The 24,393-nt window shown below is 38.4% G+C and overlaps 1 protein-coding gene and 1 long non-coding RNA gene across 3 annotated transcripts; one reads left to right on the forward strand and one right to left on the reverse strand.

The window, feature by feature from the left end:
- The first annotated feature begins 1,431 nt into the window (after positions 1-1,431).
- On the forward strand, positions 1,432-23,910 carry LOC127792435 (ABC transporter C family member 3-like). Its single transcript, XM_052322923.1, is given in 11 exon segments — positions 1,432-2,607; positions 2,609-4,039; positions 4,361-4,447; positions 4,531-5,178; positions 5,355-5,519; positions 17,917-18,211; positions 22,261-22,475; positions 22,569-22,874; positions 22,994-23,057; positions 23,155-23,394; positions 23,500-23,910. Coding segments are annotated over 11 exon segments (4,515 nt in total). The 5' UTR covers positions 1,432-1,659; the 3' UTR covers positions 23,616-23,910.
- LOC127792436 (uncharacterized) lies at positions 18,149-21,170 on the reverse strand. 2 transcript variants are annotated; one of them, XR_008021131.1, is made up of 4 exons: positions 20,871-21,170; positions 20,521-20,760; positions 18,393-19,740; positions 18,149-18,298 (listed from the first exon to the last, which is right to left on the reverse strand). It is a non-coding gene; the product is annotated as an uncharacterized LOC127792436 (long non-coding RNA). The 2 variants fall into 2 exon arrangements; XR_008021130.1 differs by having other exon boundaries at positions 20,521-21,170.
- Positions 23,911-24,393: the final 483 nt, after the last annotated feature.

Consider the following 24,393-nt stretch of genomic DNA (forward strand, 5'->3'; position numbering starts at 1 on the left):
TATGCAGATAACTATTAAAATCTCAGAAGAAAGAACAATATATAGAAGAAGAAGAAGAACAATTGCGGGAATAGTTCAGCGATTGAGGGCGAATACGTCTTGAAGATGAGTGAACTATAGCCACTATATAGTCGGTGAGAGATCCCGTATTCGATTCTTGGCCACTAAATTCAGTGTAGCCACTATAAGGCCTACAGGGAGAGACACATAAGGTTGCAAAGTAAATATAATTACCTTAAAAGCCCAAGTACCAACCCAACCCGCTACTCACGACCCAACTATAGCCAGCAGTGATGATGTCAACAATATTGTGTTGACATCAGCATGTTGTTGCCCAGCACTGCACTGACATCAGCGATAGTGTCATATACCATTTTTCAAGCCTTTTTCATTGGCATTTTAAGGGTATTTTGATCAATTTATTTATTTATTTTATTATTGCTTATTTTATTTCATATAATAATATGTTTAGGTGATTGTGGGTTATTTCAAGCAAGAGCAAACCAGGAAGGCTTCCTCCATATATTAAGTTGAGTGGATATTCGATATTATAGTTCTTTTGGCATTCATATCTTATATTGATAATATGTTATTGTTATATTCTTGTTATTCATGTTACTTGTAAAAACAAATTTGGGGTCATTTTGTCTTACATGAATATGAAAAAATAATAAGACTTAAGTGGTTGTATGACATGATAATTTTAGAAATTATATCTTTATTTTATTTCACGATGAGAGCATCGTATTAAGATTTGTATGCTAATTATAATATTAGTTAATTGTTTGGTGCACCACATATTTATGGATCCGAGTACTATCGCTTTTATGGTATGATTATAATCACCAGTATTTCCCTCTATTGATTATATGAATTTGAGTATATTTTTTATTCTTTTTAATTATATAGGTGTGATACATTAATTGTTTCTCGTAATCGTATCATGTCCCTAATTACCCTTTTCTCAGTTATTATTTGGCATGACATACTTATATCCCGTTTATTGTATATTCAAATTTCCCATGTCTTTTGTTTCAAATTTGGCCTATCTTTTATTTTTGTTGTTAAATGTTTGCATATATATTTATCATTAATTATCATGTTGGTATATATTGTTATATTAAAAAATGTGAAAAAAATTGATTAGATTTTTTATTTCAAGAGTATTTAAAAAATGTTAGATCTTTTCATTTGAATTGAGTCTCTTTGGATAAGATTATAAATTTTTTTAATAAATTACATATCTAAATAAGTAAAAAAAATTAATTTTTAATTAAGATAAGTGTGTAGACAATTAATTAATTTTATAAAATATATGTAAATCTATTTTATATAATTGTATAAGATTAAATAATTGTGTATATGTGTGTGTGTGTGTATATATATATATATATGAAGTTTATCCAACCCTGGCATGGCTGGGGTGTTTGCTGTTTTCTCCACCGGCTTGAGTCTTGAGCACCACGTTACATATCCTACGCCTAAGGAGAGAGCCCAACGGCTTCGCTCCTTCTGCGTGTTCCTCATCTCCAAACCCTTCTACGTTATATATATACATACATAATACACACACGTATATGCATACAATCCTATATTCACAGAAACAGCCCAAACCCCACTGCAAAAGTCAGGCATATCCATCTTCTCCACAGCCCAAAAATGGAACTTCTTCAGCCACCCAAGATGGGTATGCCCGATTTCGTCTACAGGCACAGTGATTTCGTCCTCCGACCCATCTTCTTACGTGGGTTTTCGGGTACATTGCACCTGTTTTTGCTGCTTTCTCTGTTTGTCTTCTGGGTCTGGAGGAGGATCGGGATTGGCCACCATGGAGGCAGCCCGAAACAGAGCGCTAGGAGAGCTCGAATCTCTTGCTTTAAACAAGCTCTGTTTTGTTCTCTGGCTGTCTCTTTCTTAAGTTTCATCATTTGTTCATTGAACTACTTTTATTGGTATCGGAATGGTTGGTCTGAAGAAGAGATTGTAGTTCTCTCGGATTTAGGACTCAGAACGCTTGCTTGGTTAGCTATCTCTCTTTATTTGCATACCCATTTATCCGATTCAGGAGAAACAAAGTTCCCAATTTTGTTAAGAGTCTGGTGGGGGTTTTACTTCTCAACTTCCTGTTATTTCCTTGTTGTCGACTTCCTTTTTAATGGAAAGGACCGGCCGTTGCCGACCCAATTGTTGGTATCCGATATTGTTTCGGCCATTGCGGGTTTGTTCTTGTGTTATTTGGGGTTTTGGGGGAGGAAGGAAGGTGAATATGGTCTTCTTCAAGAACCCCTTTGGAATGGTAGTACTATTCTGAGTAATGGTACAGATTTGAACAAGTCTAGTGAAGCTGAAATCATTGCCCCTTATGAAAATGCTAGTATTTTCAGTATCCTTACTTTCTCTTGGATGAGCCATTTGATTAGTGTGGGCTATAAGAAAACTTTAGACCTGGAGGATGTTCCTCAACTTGCTAGTGTTGACAGTGCCAAAGGGGCCTTTCCAATTTTTAGACGTGAATTGGAGTCGGATAGTGGTAGTGGAAATAGAGTAACCGCGATGAAGCTGGCGAAGGCTCTGATCTCCGTTACATCCAGGGAGATTTTGTTAACAGGTTTTTTTTGTACTTCTATACACATTGGCGTCGTATGTTGGTCCATACCTCATAGATACCTTTGTTGAATACCTTAATGGACGTAGAGAGTTCAACAATGAAGGCTATGTTTTGGTGTTTGCATTCTTCATTGCAAAGGTTATTGAGGGTGTGGCGCAGAAGCGCTGGTACTTCAAGTTGGAGCAGGTTGGAATTAGGGCCCGGGCAGTTCTTGTTACTATGATCTACAATAAAGGTTTGACCATATCGTGCCAATCAAAACAAGGGAACACAAGTGGGGAGATAATCAATGTCATGACTGTTGATGCCGAGAGGGTTGGGGACTTTGGTTGGTATATTCATGATCCGTGGATGCTGGTTCTGCAAATTGTTTTGGCCTTGGTGATATTGTACAAAAATCTTGGGCTTGCTTGCATTGCTACATTAGTTGCTACCATACTAGTGATGTTGGCAAATGTTCCACTTGTGAGGCTGCAGGAGAAGTTTCAGGATAATTTAATGAAATCCAAAGACAACAGGATGAAAGCAGAATCTGAAATCTTGAGGAACATGAGGATTCTCAAGCTTCAGGCCTGGGAGATGAAGTTCTTGTCAAAAATCGTTGATCTCAGGCAAACTGAAGCAGGATGGTTGAAAAAGTTTTTATATACATCAGCTATGACATCTTTAATCTTTTCGGTTGCACCTGCATTTGTGTCCATAATCACTTTTGGTGCTTGTGTGCTTATGGGTATCCCACTTGAATCAGGGAAGATCTTAGCAGCGCTTGCAACATTTAGAATACTGCAACAGCCTATTTATAACCTTCCCGACACCATCTCAATGATAGTCCAGACTAAAGTATCCCTTGATCGGATAGCTGCATTCCTTAGTCTCGATAACTTGCAGGCTGATGTCATAGAGAAGCTTCCTAGAGGCAGTTCTCAAACTGGAATTGAGATAGTTGATGGCAATTTCTCTTGGGATGTATCATCCCACACTCCAACACTGAAAGATATAAATATCAGTGTGTCTCGTGGCATGAGGGTTGCTGTTTGTGGTACTGTTGGCTCGGGAAAGTCAAGTTTGCTCTCCTGCATTTTAGGGGAAATTCCCAAAGTATCAGGGACCATTAAGCTCTGTGGAACAAAGGCCTATGTCTCTCAGTCACCGTGGATACAGAGTGGAAAGATAGAAGAGAATATACTATTTGGCCGGGAGATGGACCGTGACTTGTATGACAAGGTTCTTGAAGTATGTTCTTTGAAGGAGGACCTGGAAATTCTTTCTTTTGGTGACCAAACAGTTATAGGTGAGAGGGGAATCAATTTGAGTGGAGGCCAGAAGCAGAGGATACAGATTGCACGCGCTCTGTACCAAGATGCTGATATTTATCTGTTCGATGATCCATTTAGTGCTGTGGATGCTCATACAGGAAGTCATCTCTTTAAGGTGATTATTTTCTTCATTTTTTTTCAGTTCTTTTTTTGTTGTTAGTAAATCAGGCGAGTATGATAGCAAAATTCAGCTTCTTCAAAATCCATGATGGCACCTATTGCAATGTGTCTACTAGTTTCTTATTGACTTAAAAGGATCAAACATCTATAAAGGACCGGCCCTTGTATTACTTTTCATTTTAATTTCTCCTGTTGTGTTTGATTGGCATTTGCTAGTTCTTTCTTCTTCGGTATATTTTTCTACCTTCTCAGATTTAGATAGTCATCTGCATTTGCACTGAAGCATTTAGTTAATCATTTTGTGAGTCTGTGACAGGAATGTCTACTGGGGCATCTGGGTTCCAAAACAGTGGTGTATGTTACTCATCAAGTAGAGTTCTTACCTGCAGCAGATCTCATCCTGGTGAGCTATTGATGTACTATTTCTTCCTTGTCTTCTGTACTTATGGATACATCGCATGATGCAAAATAGTTCCTTCTCATTAGGTTATGAAAGATGGAACGATTACTCAAGCTGGGAAGTACAATGACATACTTAGTTCAGGTACTGATTTTATGGAACTTGTGGGTGCACATAGTGAAGCTTTATCCATATTGGATTCCACGGTAGCTGGTTCAGTCTCGAAAGACTTAAATATCAGTGAGGAGGATGACAGTGTTGGGAGTGATTACAAGTCTGTCCAGCAAGAGGTAGGTGGGCATGGCCAAAATAAGCCAGATGATATGGTGGGACAAAAAGGACAGCTCATTCAAGAGGAAGAAAGAGAGAAAGGCATAGTTGGTTTTCCAGTCTACTGGAAATACGTAACAACAGCATATGGAGGCGCCCTTGTTCCCTTCACACTGTTGGCCCACATTCTATTGCAGGTATTTCAAATAGGAAGCAACTATTGGATGGCTTGGGCAACTCCCGTATCGGAGGAAGTGGCACCTCCAGTTGGTGGCATTGCTCTCTTAAGCATTTATGTAGCTTTGGCAATTGGGAGTTCTCTTTGCATCTTTGCCAAAGTCTTTCTTCTTGTAACAGCTGGGTATAAAACTGCCACGGCACTCTTCAATAAAATGCATTATTGCATCTTCCGTGCTCCCATGTCATTCTTTGATGCCACCCCAAGCGGACGAATCTTAAATAGAGTGAGTATATCTTATCCAGTTCCTGCTGCTGTTCTCATTGATACTGATTTCTTTTCTCTTGTTATCCTTGTCCTATTCCCAAATTTGTTCCAACAAGAGTGCAGCTTGTGAATATGTTGATTTTGTAAGCTTATGACTACAGAGGCTTTGTTAATTCCTGTGATTTCTTCTTTCAGGCTTCTACAGACCAAAGCACCGTAGATTTAGACATTCCCCATCGAGTTGGGGAATTTGCTTTCTCGATCATACAGCTCCTGGGAATTATTGCAGTAATGTCACAGGTTGCGTGGCAGGTCTTGGTTATATTTCTTCTTGTGACTGCAACTTGCATTTGGTTACAGGTAATTATTATGTAATTATCATAATTGTCGACCAAGCACCTCGTCTCTTGGCTTTCAGAGTAGAAAATCAACTTTGTCACACTTGTCATGCCTATTTTCCATAATGTCCCATTCCAAGCACCTTTTTTTGTTTTGGTGAAGACTCTTGTGTACAGAATTATAATTTTCCCATCTTGCCATAGTTCATTGTTCAATTTTTAAGAAGAACCAACACTCTTTGGACATCGTCAGTATGTTATGAACACTTGTCAGAAAATACCCTATTGTTTATTTACTTTTTAGAATAACAAATAGAATTTGTTATTTATTTATATTTTGCTTGAATAAGATTTTTCACTGAATGGAAGAATATCAGTACAAGCAACTGAATAAAAGACTGAAAAAACTGAAACAAGAATTAGGCAAAAGAAACAAAGTGAGGAATGAATTCATCAAATCCCTTGTTTCCCCTCCAAGCTTCCATACTTCAAAGAACTCCTTTCTAATCTCCATAGGGTTTTTATGTGTCCTGGAAGGGTACCCTCAGCCATGAAATGAACAATTTTTTGTCTTTTGAGTTTTTTGTCCATGAGGCAATTTCGTAGGCTCTTAGGACTAATGTTAGAAGCTAATATTTGAGTCTCTAGGACTGTTGGAACTGTGAAAAAGGAACTTTGAGGAGAATAGAATTCCTTTGGCTTTCATTCTGTGTGAAAGCTAATCTATATATACAAGAGTGCTCCTAATAATTCTCCTAAAATCTAGGAATAGATTACAATCTTAATTAGTAGGACTAGATTACAACAATAGCTAATTTATAGATTTACATAGGAGATTAAAAAAAATTAAAACAATTAAAGCTTTAGTTCTTATCTTCTCGGCTCCTTATCCTCTTCTATTCAATCGCCAACTATTCAAACTTTAAACTTCAATAGTTGACACTCTCCCTCAAGATTGAGAATGGATATCATCCATTCCAAGCTTGCTAGTCATTCTTTAATACACGGCTGCGGGTAACCCTTTAGTTAGAATATCTGCAAGCTGTTCACAAGATAATATATATGGGGTACAAATCAAGCCACTATCCAATTTTTCTTTGATAAAATGTATGTCCACTTCAACATGCTTAGTTCTATCATATTAAACTGGATTGTGAGCAATACGTATTGTTGACTTATTGTCACAATAGAGTCTCATAGGTGCTACCAAAGTGATTTTCAAGTCATCTATTGTAATATTTTCAACCAAAGCAACTCACAAACTCTTAGAGCCATGGATCTGAATTCTACCTCCGCACTTGACTGGGCCACTACTCCTTGTTTCTTGCTCCTCTAAGTCACAAGGTTACCCCCTAGGAAGGTACAATACCCAAATATAGATCTCTTGTCCACTACTGACCCTGCATAGTCTGCATCAGTATAGGCTTTGAGTGTCATGCATTCTCCCCTTTTGAACATAATGTCTTTTTTTGGTGTTCCTTTCAAATAATACAGTATTTTATAAACTACCCTTAGGTGAGTTTATTTCGGATTATACATGAATTGGCTAACCACCCCCATTGCATATGCAATATTTGGCCGAGTATGCACTAGGTAAATTAGTCTACCCACTAGCCTTTGGTAGGGGACCCCTTATCAACTTCATTATCTTTTGGAACTTCCCCCAATTTTTGATTGGGTTCAATTGGAGTTTCAGCTACCTTACAACCTAGTAGTTCCGTTTATGTTAGAAAATCCATGATATATTTTTGTTGGGAGATAAAGATGCCTTCTTTTGAGTGTGCAACTTTTATGCCTAAGAAGTATTTTAATCTCCCCAATTCTTTAATTTCAAACTCCTTTATCAGGCATTCACTGAGTTTATTCCTACCTTCTTCATCATTTCCGATCACAATAATATCATCCATATGCACAAGTAACACAGTCACTCCCCCTATGGCCGAGTGGTGTATGAAGAGGGTATGGTCTCCTTGACTTTGTTTATACTCTAGAGTAAGCATTACTTTCGTAAACCGGCCAAACCAAGCCTTAGGGGATTGTTTAAGGCCATATAAAGCCTTCTTCAATTTGCACGCTACATTTTCTTGGGTAGTTGGACTTCCTCTTCTAGGTCTCCATGCAAGAAGGCATTTTTTACATCATATTGTAGCAATGGCCAACCTGGATTAGTAGCCAGAGATGGGAGTATCTGGACTGTGTTTAGCTTTGCAACAAGGGAAAATGTGTCTTGTGGAGAATAAGAAGAAATCGGGAGGATAAAATGATCGAAGGAATGCTACTAGATAAGGTTCTGAAAGTTTAGTAAAAATAAAGCTCACAGAAAAAAGGAGATAATTCAAAGATAATTCATTTAGATTTAATTGTACTCGTACATTTTAGAGATAGCTATTTTGTTTTTATTAGATAGCATAGATATCTTGTAAACTAGAATAGACTTCTACACTACATAGATGTCTTATACTCATGTATATATATGTGCCATACTCGAATGAACAATATAGATTATTTTCTTCTCCCTAAGTATTTTTATGCATGTCTAAATAATCTATGCCATATACTTGAGTGTATTTGGCCACTAGCCTTGCCTTATATCTATCTAATGTCTCATCAGACTTATATTTGACTGTGTAAGCCCATTTACATCCCACCGGGTGTTTTCCTTTAGGTAATGTCATGTCCCTAGGAGGATTAGAAGGGTAATATTGTGATAGGGATATAATAAAAGGGTAATATTGTAATAGGCTTATATTAGTTTATTAGGAGATATTTGATTGTTTGTTAGGAGCACATGGGTGCTGTTAGAAATTAGTTAAGGAGCTACTTATGCCTATAAAAGGCCCATTGTAAGAGGAGATGATGATGTTTTGAATGATAAATGAATATTTTGATTTCTCTCTAAATTTCTCTCCATCCTCCCTCTCATTTCTCTTTACTTTCTCCCTAATTCTGTTCAATCTGCCCCTTCATTTCTTCTCTGTTCTTTCCCAAATTCCTTCCAATTCCTTCTAAGACCCTAGCTAAATCCTAGGGTCATGACAAATGATATAAGAGAAGTCAATCATTGGCTGTGGATTTGATTATAGTTGAAGGCGACTATCGTGGTGGGTGGTTTCCCTTGGCGATTGCGATAAGGCGAATTTCAGCGGCGAGATAGCCAGACGAATTCCGATTGGGTCGGGGCTACTGCTTCTGGACGCGGGTAATTTCCAATGAAGGACTCTCGGTGATGAAATCTGGTGAGTACGAAGGTGGTTGATCCATTACGTTAGGTGGTTCCGATCAGCAATTCAGTTATAGATCAGAGACACTATTGTCCGAGTTTTGAAGACGAAGACGTCCCTTGAATCTCGGAATTGATTCCAACGCATGAGGAGGTGAGTGTCGGCTGGATCTGAAGGAGGAGTGACTTCGGCTAAGACTCTGGTGGTTGAGTCGAAAGAACTAATTGGAAGTATTGCCCATTTTTTGGAGGCGAAGTCAGTAGTGACGCTCGGTTGTGAAACTCAGTGTTGCCGACTTCTGGAGGCGACTTCGAAGGACGGTATCTGGCTAGTGATTTTCATATCCAACCGTGATAGAGGAGGTGACCAGAGGTTAACGCAAACGGCCAGGAGGTCACGACTGGTGCAGGAGTTCCAAGCGATCGCGGTTTGGTCGTGTAGGCGATCTTAGCCGTTGTATCTTAGCGATGGTCCTCAACCTCCTTCCATAGTAATTGATCCTCAATTCCAAAAAAAAAAAAAAAATCCGTGGGTGCAGCACAATCACTCAAGGAAGGTGTCGTGACCATTACCAAACGCGACCAGTGAGTAGGCAGTTCTCGGCTTGAAATCCGAAGTGATCACTATTTTGCAGTGGGTGTCGCCATTTGAACTAGCAGTGAATTCTGGTGAATTTTGGAATTAGAAACAATCGCAAATTGGGCTGGGAGCTTGGACGGTGATTGGGGCAGTCGTTGAATCACAGCAGTCACACAGAGAGTCTGGGCGATCTTGGATTTGTTGTGATCGAGTGCTGGAAACGATTGCAACAGGCAATTCCATTGGAGAAACGCCGTCAATCGGGCGGAATTCTAGGGAGTGGAAGGAATACACGTGAATTCCGGCAAATTCGGACTACCTTGGCTGCGAAATTCAAGGATAGATCAACCACGTTCGCAGATCCAAAGTGGAGCAAATCGGAGCGACAGCTGATCCGTAGTGGTCCGTTGCAGTGAATTTCAGCGATCAGCTTGGATTGCCGTCAGTCGCTCCTAATTAGCAATTAATTGCAGATTAGGAAGGTAGGTGGCTCATCTTGCTGAGAAATTGAGGTCGTGGATTGTTGAGAGGCAATCGTTTATCCTAGGTGCTTGCTGTGAAGCAAATATCGAAGGGAGATGAGGGATTCAATGTACATGACTTTTACTCCTTGGGCTTTGCAGTGTTCCGTTGGTGAGAAGTCAACCATGGGGAGCAGTTCATGCATGAGACAAATGGACTCTCAAGGGAAGCAAAAGAAGACTGTATTTTCAACTAGGAACAACAAGGAAACAGGGAGTGTGGTGCATGATACGAGCAAGGAATTCGGCCATATGTTACATGAGCAATTACAGGAGCTTACAATGATACTAACTAGGAAGTATCATTATAGCTTTTCTGCAGAATTTTTTGATGATTATTGCGGAAGTTCTAACCAAGAGGAGTCCCTTAAAATGGGGCAGCCTAAGAAGAGCCTTGGAGATCAGGGCTGGTCTAATGTGGTGGAGGAGTTCAACAAAATCAGGAAGGTAGGGTCAATGATGGAGTACCAATTGAGGTTTGAAGAGCTGATGGCCTTTATGCTCAATCATAACCCTTATTTGACAGAGTCCTATTTCGTTTCAAGCTTCTTAATTGGCTTGAACGAAGAGTTGAGGCCAATGGTGACGGTGTTTCAGCCCAAGACTTTCAAGTATGTTGTTGATAATGCCAGGCTCCCAGAATTAACATTGAAGGCACTGAAGAAAAAACAGAGAGATAGAGATGCTGATGGAACAGCATGGGATCAGGCAAATGGTATCAAAGGACTTGAACAATCTTATATTGACTATACGAAAATTGACCCTAAGGCTGATGAACTTGGATTGGCAATAAGGAAGAAGCTGGAGGTTGAGAAGAGGCATTCTTTCGATGGGATTTTGGTTCCGAAGTAGGCTGAACTATCCTTAACTTGGGATGAAATAGGCAACGAGAAGGTGAAGACAGCACTAGCTGGAGGAAAGCTAAGTGATATAGTGGAAGAAGCCAAAGGTTTTGCTAAGGGGAACACAGCTTCTGCTGCTATGCTGTTTTTTACTTCCACTAGCAAATCCAAGTTGCTGTCTATTGCATGGAGGGATGAATCGTTGGCTGAAATTGAAGTTGCAGCAACTCCTAATGCTAATGCTCACAAATAGCCTTGGTATGAGTATCCAAGGCAAATCTGCAATCCTCCATTGCTGCATTTCAAGGATGCTGTTGATATCTTTCAATGTGCAACTGTGGTGCACAATGGAGGTGTAGGAACAATTGCTGCTGGTATTGAACTTGAACTCTATTAGATTGCTCCTATTGGAGTTCTAGGCCGAATTACGACAAGGCTTGATCTTGGATACTTAAGAACGAGGAAGAAGAAAAGGTCTAGAAGAACAAGGAAAGAAAGAAAGAAAAATCAGATAAAGAAGGCAGGCATTGGATAAAGAAGCAACGGCTAGGTGGTAATAAGTTTCTTGGCGACAAGAAACATTTCAAAAGGGGGAAATTGTCATGTCCTTAGGAGGATTAGAAGGGTAATATTGTGGTAGGGATATAATAAAGGGGTAATATTGTAATAGGCTTATATTAGTTTGTTAGGAGATATTTGGTTGTTTGTTAGGAGCACATGGGTTGCTGTTAGAAATTAGTTAAGGAGCTACCTATGCCTATAAAAAGGCCCATTGTAAGAGGAGATGATGATGTTTTGAATGATAAATGAATATTTTGATTTCTCTCTAAATTTCTCTCCATCCTCCCTCTCATTTCTCTTTACTTTCTCCCTAATTCTCTAAATTTACTTTTTGTATGAGAAAGAAATGCATTTATCAAGATATGATAATTCAAACATAAACTTTTGAAATATAAATGATCAAAACAAAGAAATATGTCTAAAGACAACCCACCTTTAGTTCAAAATAAATTTACTTTTTGTACCACTTTTAATTCAAAATAAATTTACTTTTTGCATGAGTAAAAAATATATTTATATCATAAAAATATTTTTGTTATCATCAAAATTGTATTTACTTACCCTTGAGGTTAACAACATTTATAGCCTTTTTTGGTAGAGGAGTATCCAATGAGGATGCATTTTAGAGCTCGAGGGCCTAATTTGCCTCTATAAGGATTATGACCATGGACAAATGATGCACACCCAAAAATTTTTGGTTTCCAACAACTAGGGATATGAATGTCAGGGAAGTGTTTGGTTAGGAGTTGAATAGGGCTGAGTGTAACATCCTGCATCGAATAATAGGAAGGACTAGAACAACTTACTCTGATGGGCCTGCGCAAATTTCCCAAGGGTCACCCATCCTTAAGCTTCTCCAGCTCAAGCACGCTTAACCCGGGAGTTTTTTACCTACATTTAACCCAAAAGGTATCTAATTTGTGTCGTTTCCTTCCTTACTTATCCTCGATATATACTACCCTTCTCCGAGCTCTTGGGGTATTATATTCTCCCCCCCTGAGCACATGACGGTCTCGTCATACGACCTTACAACTAGTCCCAGATCTTCTCCCCTTTCAAGGTTACCATCCTAGAAGCCTGTCAGAAGCCGCTCCTTGTACAGGCCCTTGAGCCTTGGCGCCACTCCCTGCCCTCATTGGACGGCCTTCACCAAGGGTCGGCTCTGATACCACCTGTAACATCCCGCATCGAGCGATAGGAAGGACCGGAACAAATTACCCTGATGGGCCAACGCGAACTTCCCAGGGGTCACCCATCCTTAAGCTTCTCCAGCTCAAGCACGCTTAACCCAGGAGTTCTTTGCCTACATTCAACCCAAAAGGTATCCAGCTGGTGTTTTTTCTTTCGTTACTTATTCTCGATATATACTACCCTTCTCAGGGCTCTTGGGGTATTACACTAAGAGAGTTAAGAGTTTGGGAAGGAAACCAATTGATAAGGGACATGGAAATAGGGATTGGTTAAAGAAATCTTTGGCATTATCAGATCTTAGTCTCTTGATTTTCACTCCAAATTGAGTACTAATCATGTTATAGAAGTTAGGAAAAATAGTGTTCACTTTAGATTTATTTTTCATAAGAAATAACCATATCAGTTGAGTGCAATCATCCACGAACACTATAAACTACCGTGCCCTAGAAATATTGGGAACGGTTGTAGGGCCCCAAACATCACTATGAATGAGAGAGAATGGAATAGAAGTTCTTTTATTCGATGAAGGATAAGTCACCCTCTTATGTTTAGCAAATTCACAAACTGAACACTGAAATTTTTTAACACCGAGACCCTTAAATAAAGTTGGAAACATGACTCCAAGAGTGAAAAATAAGGGGTGACCAAGGCGATAGTGATGTAACCAAATCTGATCTGTACTAGATTGCACCCAACATGATACAAAATTCACCTTTTCCTTTTTCTCCTGCACATTTGGTCCCTTAAGATAGTAAAGGCCAACCCTAAACTTAGCAAGCCCAATCATCTTCTTCAATTCTTGTCCCTGAATTTCACATAAAGTAGGATAAAAGTTAGCACTGCAATTGTTGTCTAGGACCACCTTTTGAATGGAAATAAAGTTAGTGAATAATTTAGGGACATGGAGAATATTCTTGAGTGTAAGATATTCATTGAGAATGATATCTCCTTGGCCGACAACGATGGTTAAGGACCCATCTGCCATGGTTATTTTCTTGGAACTTGAAATAATGGGAAAGAGGGGTCATATGATCTGTTGCCCTAGAGTCTAGGATCCAAGAGTTAGGTTGAGTTATTCCTGAAGCATGTAGGGTAAGAGAATGAGAGGAAACACCTATAAGTGCAAAAGAACAAGTACCTTTTTCTTTCTTGTCAAGAGATTCTAGAAAATTCCTTAGCTTCTCGATTTCTGCTCGGTTGAGATCCAAGCCTTCTCCCTATTCTGATCCTTTTTGTTCTGCTTCTTGTTGGCTACTAGCCATATAGGCTTGGCTTTAGCCCCTTAGTTGTCCTCCTTTAGATGGTTTTCCATGTATTTTCCAGCACCTCTCTATGGTATGCCTAGGTTTTTTACAAAAGGTACACCATAGAGAGTCTCTATCCCCAGCCTTCTTCTCTTCTTTACAACCCCTGTTAGGAGCCTTTAGTGACACTAGTGCTGATATCTCTATTGGAGAGTCGTCTAGCATCACTCCCTTTCTCCCTTCTTCAGCCCGGATTATAGAGATTACTTCATTTACAGAGGATAAATCCTTGTTACCAAGAACTTGAACTCTTACCGCATCAAACTCCATATTAAGTCTAGCCAAGAAATCATAGGTTCTTTCTTTCTCCACAAACCTTTTTTGTTATGCGGCATCTTCACTGCATTTCATTTTTAGGCATTGTTAATGATCCAATTCTTGCCATAAACTTTGCAATGTATTGGCATACTTAGTGATAGACCTTACCCCTTGTTTAGTGGTAGTAATCTTGGTCCTTACTTCATAGATCTATGCAGCATCTTTCACCTTGGAATAGGTGAGCTTGAGCTTGACTGCCTCCCATATGTCTTTAGTAGTTGTTAAAAAAATCACCATATCACTTATCTCCGGTACCATTGAATTCCATAGCCATGACATCACTGAGGAATCCTCCTCATCCCATGCTGCAAACATAAGATCTTTCTCCTTAGGACCAATCCCCAAGAGATGACTTAGTTTCCCTTTTCCCTTGAGAAAAGTACAGATTAGCTGGGACCACTTCAACTAATTTTTCCCATTCAACTGGTAGGCCACCTGGAGATTTTGCAACTCTCCTCCATTGCATGTACTGCCAGTTCCAGCAAAAGGAACTTCCGTGGTGCTACTGGTTTCAATTGTCTCCAGCATAGGATTAGTGTTAAAGGTAGTAGACACCCTATCGGGTGAAGAAATAAATGAACCAAAGTGGGCTTATCGGATGAAGAAAAGAGGAAAAGGAGGCCTTAATTGTCCCACTAAGATGGTGATAACGGATGCTTGAGAATGGCACTGGAGGTCGAAGAGAGAAAAAAAGACAATGAAGGCTGAAAAGGAGCCCCTTAGAAGGTTGGCTTTGATACCATGTCAAAAAAGAACTTTGAAGAGAATAAAATTCCTTTGGCTTCATTCCGTGTGTAAGCTAATCTATATATACAAGAGAGCTCCTAATAATTCTCCTAAAAACTAGGAATAGATTACAATCCTAATTAGTAGGATTAGATTACAACAATAGCTTTATAATTTACAGATTTACGTAGCAGATTAAAAAAACTTAAAACAAATAAAGCTTTAGTTCTTATCTTCTTGGCTCCTTATCCTCTTTTATTCAATTGCCAACTATTCAAACTTTAAACTTCAATCATTGACAGGAACATCTATCATTATGTTTTTGATTGACCAATGGAGATCCTCAAGGTTCTTTTTCACGCATCTAGCCACTATTTGTGAATCAGTTTCAAGTATGACTTTGTTCCAACTTTGAGTAAGAGCGATATTGATAGCTAATTTGATGGTTTCAGCCCCTGCTGCATGGCTGAGATAGCTTTGTGTTATGAGCCTTACAGCAGCCAAGCCAGCAATGCAGCCAATAGCCAGCAAAGTAGTCGATGACTAGTTTCCTTATCTAGTTGATTTACTGTTTATTTTCTAAAACTAAATAAGTTAGTTTCCTATTAATTGATTCTCCTTATTTGCGTATTTCCTAAAAACTAAATAGGAATAGTTAGTTTTCTATTTAGTTTATTTTCCTTATTGGGTTTATTTCCTAAGTTGTTGTGTCAGGGTTATTATAAATACCCTCTAGTTTGTTAAAGTTTGGTAAGCAATAAGAATTATTTTCCCGTACTTAGTGCAAGTGATTGTGGGGTCCTCTCTAACGGGCCCAAGGAAATAGCTATTATCCTCATTAATTGCCCTTGGACTTGATCCCTTGACACTTTGTCTTACTCTATTTTTACTAGTAAAACTTTTCCTCCTCCGTCTCCTTGCCATGACCCCAGCAAATAACTCTCCATTCGTGTAGGCTGCATCCATGTTAATTTTGATAAAGATTGTTTTGCTAGTTTCCTCCATCTCTAATTGGTTGGCTCAATATTCTTCTTAGTGATCTGGTTCCCATCTCCTTAACAACTTCCTAAAAAGCTTGTTAGCTTAAGGGGGGTGAATTAAGCTCCCCAAATCTTAATTTTTAAAATTGCAATGTAATAAATGAACACAAAAGTAAATCCAAGAAAGAGAGAGAAGATTGTACCCATGTATTTATAGTGGTTCGGTTAACTGCCTACGTCCACTACCTTGACTTCCTATCAAGAATTTTCCAAATCCACTACGAAGTGCTTTTTGAAGAAGCAAGCACTATCCTCTTTACAAACCTTTTACCTTTTGGTAGGCTTAGCTAGAACCTTACAATGTTTTTTAATGGGCTCAAGCAATAACTCTCTTACAATGTTTTTTCCAAGAGCTGAAGTCATAACCCACTTATGGAACTTTTGAATAGAATTTAATATAGTGTGAGAGAAAGGATTGGAGAGAAAAATGCTCTCAATGCTAGGGGTCCTTAGAAATAAGCTCAATACAAAGAAGAGGGCACTCTAGGTTTTCACAGAGACGGGAATGAATAAGAATGAATCATTTGCTCTCTGTGTTTTGTGGATGAGAAGGATGGTTTTTCACTTTGAGCTCTCGTTCTTTTTAGTTTGTTTCTCACAACCTTATTCTTCTCTACAATTCTTCTCATGCAAACTGATATGAATTTATATAAGCCTTCTCAGCTCTACAAGTCACAATTCTATGATAGAGACAATACATTTTCCTATATATAATCAGATAGAAACATTCCTTTTTGCAAATAAAACATGTTAGTACATGTAATCTCAAAGAAATCAAAAATATATTAAAGAGAAATGTACCATAGATTCGTTCAAAGTGCATTAAATGCGGTTTTAGGCTGCATTAAGTGCGACCCAACAACTAGAAATTTCAAATTTTCAGGTCGTGCGAGCTATTTTTCTTAAGTAATGTTAGAATAATAGTAGAATAACGATCTATACATTTTTTCAGATTTAAAATTCATGCCTTGGTTATTCAATTAATACATCATATTACTTGAGTAAGATTTTGAAGCTCTCTATTTCTTTGTTTATTACTTGAGTAAAACTTTCTTCAATACTCGAATAATTCAGACTGTCACAGAAACTATTATTAGTTTCTCAACTAATTAGTAAAGTAACATTATGTGCTACTTGAGTAAGTTTTTGAGACTCTCTGTTTCTCAAGAAATTAGTTGAGTAATAATTATAGTACTCGAGTAAGATTGACTTTAGCAAAAGTATGTTCAGTTCTTTTAGTTAATACTAGAGTAATACATTCTGATATTCAATTAAATTTTCAAGCTTCTCGGTTTATTGGTTCAAACAAGTGACCCTCCTCAATACTCGAGTAATACTTCGCCTATATAACACTAATCTCAATATTTACCTAAGTTAGCCTAGTGGCATTTGTTAGGCTTGGGCAAATACTTGGGTAATGACTTCCTAGAATCTTGATACTTTATTATTTATTTTGTTCAACCTTTGATACTTGATCCATTGCTTTTAACACCTTAGTATCACTCAATTTCCTATTAGGCTATGAGAACCGAAAAAGGTTATAACTATTAAACCTTGAGAGTTCATTTCACAACCTTTAAGATTAACTTATGGTTTGTTTTGTTAAGCATCAAAACCATTGAGAATCATGCAACGGATTCAACAAAGAATCATGCAACTGATTCAACACTTCCAAGTGTTCTTTCCAGATCTGCTTGATTTCTTCAAGAAAATCAGAGATTACTATGTTTTGTTTGCTCAGTCTAGAGGAGTTTCTCCTTTTCCACATCTTTTCACTGAGGACTGTATTAGGAGTTCCCTTCTTGCAATCTTTCTTACTCTGCTGAATCTCTGGGGGTTAAGCATTAAAGCCATCCATTATCCATGTATCTGTATGCACCCCCCAGCATGCAAACCAAACAGCTCTACCCACTTGACAATGTGTGAATAGATCCAATGAGGTTTCTTTTTCCTGATTGCATAGACAACATTCTGGATTCTCTGTTTTGATTCTTTTGGCTATTCTGTTTCTCCATACCATCTCTTCCTCGATAAATTGATCACTCTAATTAGAGTGACAGAAACACAAAATGTATATGCATATATAAGATTAATGAAGGTTCTTGTATTCTTATAGCGATATTACATACCTTCAGCACGAGAACTTTCACGACTGCTTGGAGTATGCAGAGCTCCAGTTATACAGCATTTTGTTGAAACCATCTCAGGATCAACTACTATCAGGAGCTTTGATCAGGAATCCAGATTCAAAGAGTCATATATGAAACTGACAGATGCATATTCTCGGCCAAAGTTTTATAGTGCTTGTGCAATGGAGTGGCTATGCTTCCGCTTGGATATGTTGTCTTCTGTTACATTTGCATTTTCTCTGGTGTTCTTGGTCTCTGTACCGACAGGAGCAATCGATCCAAGTAAGTATTTCTTTTTTCAACTATTCTTATTTTCGCACTCCTGAAGGTGTCCAACAATTTGATTGTGTTGGAAATGGCTGCACACAACTAAGAAAAGAGGTAGATGATGCGGGTAAGAGCAAAATGTTTACCCAATTGAAACAATGCTGCATTTAATTTTCGAAGAGGGTAATGCCTTTACCTTGGTTGCTCCCTTCTGTTCTCGTTCAAGTTCTGGTTGCAATCTTCTAAGCCATACCATTTGGCATGCTGGTGAAGTAATCTCTATATGTTCAGTCTCCATTGACGACAATGCTTCTATTGCCTGTGCATGAACCTGGAAACAGTACCACCTGAAACTGCTATATACATGTCAATCCAGCAAAAACCTTCTGAAACTTCTTGCATTTACCAACCCAGTACCATCTTTATTCTCCAACTTCTCATTTGCATTCATGGAAGTTGCTGCTACATTGAAATCTAACATAATAAACATGTTAAGCAAATCAGTTGCATATTTTGTTTGTGAAACAGAAGTCCGGTCTATGACTTGCATGACTTCCAGCCCAAGAAAATAGTGCGTCAAACCCAAATCTGTCATTTCAAGCTCTTTCATCATGAAAGCTTTAAAGTCTGCCACAAGAGAATGAGATGAGCCCATATATATGATCTCATCAACATAAATACAAACCACACGAAAGCCATTACTATCTTACTTCTTTAAATAGAGAGATGGCTCATTTCCGCTTCTTTCCTTTTAAAGGACTCAATTTTTCCATATCATGCTTGGAGAGCCTACTTCAAACCAAAAAGGGGCTTCTTCAACTTGCATATTTTCTGTTATTTTTCCATTGAAAATAAAACCTTGAAGCTGAGTAGCGTACACTTTTTCTTTTAATTAGCATTTGATAGGATACTGATAATCGAAAGAACTACAAGGCTGGAAATTAACAAAAATGAAAAGAAAGTGGACATTCGAGAGGTCCAAGCTCTCCCACTATATTCACCAGAAAATTCCTCTCCTTCTACTCTATTTGCTTCTCTATTTATAGGAATCTGTTGGTCACATGCCCCCCTCTCTTTGCTCTTCCCATTCTACCCCTTAACAGAATTTGTTATCTGCACATGCAACAATTCTCCCATTTCAATATCCCTATTCTGCCCTTAATGTCATGGGCTGCCTATCAGCATTCAAGAAAGCAGATTTGCTATCAAGTAACCCAACTTGATCAACAGACCATTTAGGTTGAGCAGCTAAGATTTTGATAAGTCTCGCCATTTCAGAGCGAGCAACTGGAGAATGATGTTTCTTCAAAGTCAACTACTCGTTGCTGAAAATAACCTTTGCTACAAGCTTGGCCTTGTGTCTTTGTATGCTTCCATGAACATGATATTTTGTCTTATACACCCATTTCAATCCAGTGGTGTTTTTACCTTTTTCGTATGCCCACTAACCCGCAAGTATCATTTCCCCTCAATTGTCATGATTTCTTCTTTCTTTGCATTTCCCTTTTCCTTTTTACTTGTGGCTTCTTCAAAGTTTTTAGGATCTGAAACAAAAAGAACGTAAGTTCAAGCATAAATCTCCTTCAAGGATCTAAGTATTTTAGATCCTTAAATTTACTATAATCATTAGCAAACAACAAAAAATATTGCCACCCACCAAACAATTCTAAGTGTTCAAAGGCCAACACAAATCAACATGCACTTACTCGAGATAAATAGAATCTCTCCATGATTTTCCAACAGGGAAGATGTTTTATTCTGTTTGCCATACACACTCACATACATTATCAAGAAATTCTATTTTAGGCAACCCAAAAACCATATTTTTCTAAGCAGCTTTAGACCATTAATATTCAGATGCCCATACTTCAAATGCCACAATTTGGTTGTACTATTTTCACTAGCAACAAGAGAATAATGGTCAATACTAGATATCTCAAGAGGAAGCATCTTGGTTGTAATCACACGAGCATTTACCAAAGCATGGTCAGACTTTTTATCCTATAGCACAGGCTCCATTATCAGAAAGAATTGAATGTCCATTATCCATTAATTGACGAACACTCAATAGATTATGTGTCAAACCAGGAATGAAATGAATATCATGGATTTGTTTTACTCTGTCAGTTTAGTTTTGACTGAAACAGTTCCTTTCTCTTCAACATATATCTCCTTATCATCTTCAAGTCTAACATGTATCTTCTGTGACTCATCAACCTCTTTGAACGTGAACTTCACGCCACACATATGGTTAGAACGACCATCTATAATCCAAACATCCTTCTAAACTTAAGGTAAACACAAATAAGCCACGAACAACTTACTTTCTTCTTGATGCTCTTCTTTATGTCCAAAATTTTTGCAACAACATTGAACGACATTTCTCTTATTCAAGGGATTCTTTTGTCATCTTGGTAATCAAATCTACCCCTTCCTCGGCCTCTATTACGGGAAGTACCTCTTTTTCTTTCTCTCTTGACCTTATATATATCATTCTGAGTGGACTCCCCCTTAACTTGAAAGGCCTTTTGTTAGGAAGAGACGAAGCTCAACCTTTCTCAACCCTTTGAAAATAAACAGACCGAACTCATACACAAATCATTCGACAAAAACAACCAAACACATACACAGAAAAGTAAAGCAAGATCAAAGCAAAGAACACAAACGATTTTACCGTGGTTCACCCATTAATGAGGGATACATCCACGTTGAGCTCCAAAGAGGAGAGCTCATTGCACTAATCTAAAATGGTTACAGCCTCCACAAATACCTCACAATCTCGACTCTCTGTACAAGAACAAAAATACCCTCTAACAGCAAAACCCCATAATCACAGACAAAGATTAGAGGCAAAGAACCCTAGAAACCAGAGAGAAAATGAAAGAACCTATACAAAGCTAATACATCAAAATATCGAGAATGAAACAAAACTCAATCTGATAAGGCATAGGAGGCTACGACGTTCAAATCCCGAGGAGCCAGCAGAGATAAATAGGCCATTCAACGGCTGGGATGAGATCGGTCAAAGACAAAAGGACAACAAGGCACCAGTAGCATGAAACGGTAAGGGGGGTTGTCGTTTTGGCCCTCCAGCCCATGGGTTCCCAAAACGCTGTCGTTTTGGGAAGGCCCATGGGCAGTTGCCAAATGGCCGTCCACCCCTTGGCCCAACAAGAAGCTGGATTGGAGCTTCACACATAATGCCAACACCTTTCTTCATTATTCTCAAGAGATTTTGCTTAACCTTTTTTCGTGTGCTTGAAAAGAACCCATTAGTTAAAAAATGAAAAAACAAGCAAGTAATCTTGATAGACAATCGTGCATAGGTTCATTGCTTTTCATAAACATTTTGATTGGAGTTTCACAGTGATTACCTTTGATGAACTTGGGAACTCTTTCTGCAATTTGTTCCAGGTTCAACGTAGTTGCTGCAGTAATTCTTGAAAATATTATTTCATGGACTTCTCTCTGAGCAAAAGGAAAGTGCCTCTTCTTGTTTTCCCTTAGCCTGTTCTCTTCATCTGAATTTGCATAGACATTCTCTACGAGATCCTAGAGCTGTTGTGACTTGAACAATGTCATCATCTTAATGCTCCAAAACTCATAAGATCACCCTTGAAAACAGGAAGTAAGCATTGAGCAACCCTCTTGGCGTTTCCATTTGCCGTCATTCTTTTCACACCCAATATTGTGCAAGCTGTAACAGCCTGACTTTGATGCCATAAATTCTTGGAAATCGCTGCACACAACTAGGAAAAGAGGTAGATGATGGGCAAGAACAAAATATTTGCTCAAATTGAAAAAAGAAAAAAAAAATATTGTACATAACTTCGAAGAGGAGAATGCTTCTATAAAGACTCTTCAAATCAATTGAAGTGCTAAAAACTCTGCCGCCTTCTATCTTTTTGCAGTGAGTTACCACTTTCAATCACTAGCCCATTAAACTTTGCCATTACTCCAAGCAAACACTACTCCAAGATCCATTTGACTCAATCAGAAAACACTATACAAAATTTGGATGATTCTTCAACATTATGGACTAATTTCCTTTTTCCAATTTGTAGGTATTGCGGGATTAGCAGCGACATATGGGCTTAATCTTAACATGTTACAGGCATGGTTTATATGGAATCTTTGCAATATGGAGAATAAAATTATATCAGTTGAAAGAATATTTCAATACACTTCTATCCCTAATGAGCCTCCTCTTGTGATAGAAGCAAATAGACCAAATGGTCAGTGGCCGTCACACGGAGAAGTTGATATCAGAGATCTGCAGGTAAAGTCGATTTTCGTTCTCTTTTCTAACAACAAATGAGATCCATGCATGTGGAGTCATTTGATGTCGATTTCATAATATGGATATATATAGGTCCAATATGCCCCACACTTGCCACTTGTTTTACGTGGCCTTACATGCACTTTCCCTGGTGGAACGAAGACTGGAATTGTTGGGAGGACGGGCAGTGGCAAGTCAACCCTCATACAGACACTCTTCCGCATTGTTGATCCTACTGTCGGTCAAATTCTGATAGATGGTGTAGACATTTCCTCAATTGGACTGCATGATTTACGGTCTAGGTTAAGTATCATTCCTCAGGATCCAACCATGTTCGAGGGAACTGTGCGAAGCAACCTGGACCCCCTTGAAGAGTGCACTGATGAACAGATTTGGGAGGTCAGTTGGAATTTTTTTTCTTTCTTTTGGATGTCTATGCCACGGGCTGTTTCCTTTCATGCAACAGCGAATGTGTTCTTCTTTTGGACTACATTGTAAAAATATCTTTGTTGCTGTAGGCTCTAGACAAGTGCCAGCTTGGAGATGAAGTCAGGAAGAAGCAAGGCAAGCTTGATTCATCAGGTTTAGTCATCAAGTATTCTAGTACTCTTGGCAAAAGGGAATTAGTTAAATTGTATGATCAAGGGATCTTAGCCCCTAAGGTGCCTATTTTTTGCAGTTACAGAGAATGGGGAGAATTGGAGTATGGGTCAGAGGCAGCTTGTTTGTCTCGGCCGGGTGCTACTCAAGAAAAGCAAGGTCTTGGTGCTCGACGAAGCAACAGCATCAGTCGATACAGCAACCGACAATCTTATTCAGCATACGCTCAAGCAACACTTCTCAGACTGCACGGTTTTAACCATTGCGCATAGGATAACATCTGTACTTGACAGCGACATGGTTCTGCTGTTAGATCATGGTTAGTATCACAGCTTTATTCTTCTGTCTCTACACCTCTGAAGCTGTGGGCAATCTTCAGAGTACGTATTTGCCTTCTTATTTGCAATTTTGTTTTGTTTCACAGGACTTGTAATGGAACATGATTCTCCATCAAAGTTGCTAGAAATCAAGTCATCATTCTTCTCAAGGTTGGTTGCAGAATACAGTTCAAGATCCAATTCCAATTCTACTTTCAAGTAAGCGGAAACCAGTTTAACTAACTGTGTTGCTGTACCACAGCTATGGACTGGTGTTGTACATATGGTACCCTTTGGAAAAGGGACTGAATAACACCTACCCCCTTCGAGTTCAAATAAAATGCTGATATTCTCACTTACTAGAGACGGATTTGTGCTAGCTTGCAAGCTAGGGGACCTCCCTAATCCCAACAATAAGGGAATTTTTATTATGAGCATATATGTGAAGCTAAGAAATTATACATTTTCTTAGAATTCGTGAACTTATAGGATTGTAAAATTCTCTAGTACCTATGAAGTTAGAGGGATTATTTCAGATATGTCATGTGAATAACAGATAATTTGAATACGGAATGACTCAAGTGGTAGATCTAGATTAAAATCTACTAATAGATATTTGGGTCAAATACATATCTAAATAGGGTCAAAACATAATTCAAAAGTGAAGGCAACAAAGAAGGAATCAAGCACATGACAATGACCGAGTGTCCATATTCCAATCCTTGAAGGTATTATTTTAATCTTCAACTCCATGAAGGTTCAAGGTTGTTCCAATTGCGATATTATTTTAATTAATGAAAAGTTTGGCAATTAAAGTTGAAATTAATTAATTAATTGAAGTTGTGGAGCTTGAAGATCAATTGGGCTTGGAATCAGTTCAGTGGTTGACAAGCAGCAAGCAATCTGTGAACACAAGTAAAAGCAAGTACAATCCATTAGGGGGCAAAGCAATTATGCGGCATAAATAAGGAAAACAACCAAAATGGAATTGAGTAGTGACG

This window comes from Diospyros lotus, chromosome 15 (genome assembly GCF_014633365.1).
Source record: "Diospyros lotus cultivar Yz01 chromosome 15, ASM1463336v1, whole genome shotgun sequence".
Taxonomy (NCBI): domain Eukaryota; kingdom Viridiplantae; phylum Streptophyta; class Magnoliopsida; order Ericales; family Ebenaceae; genus Diospyros; species Diospyros lotus.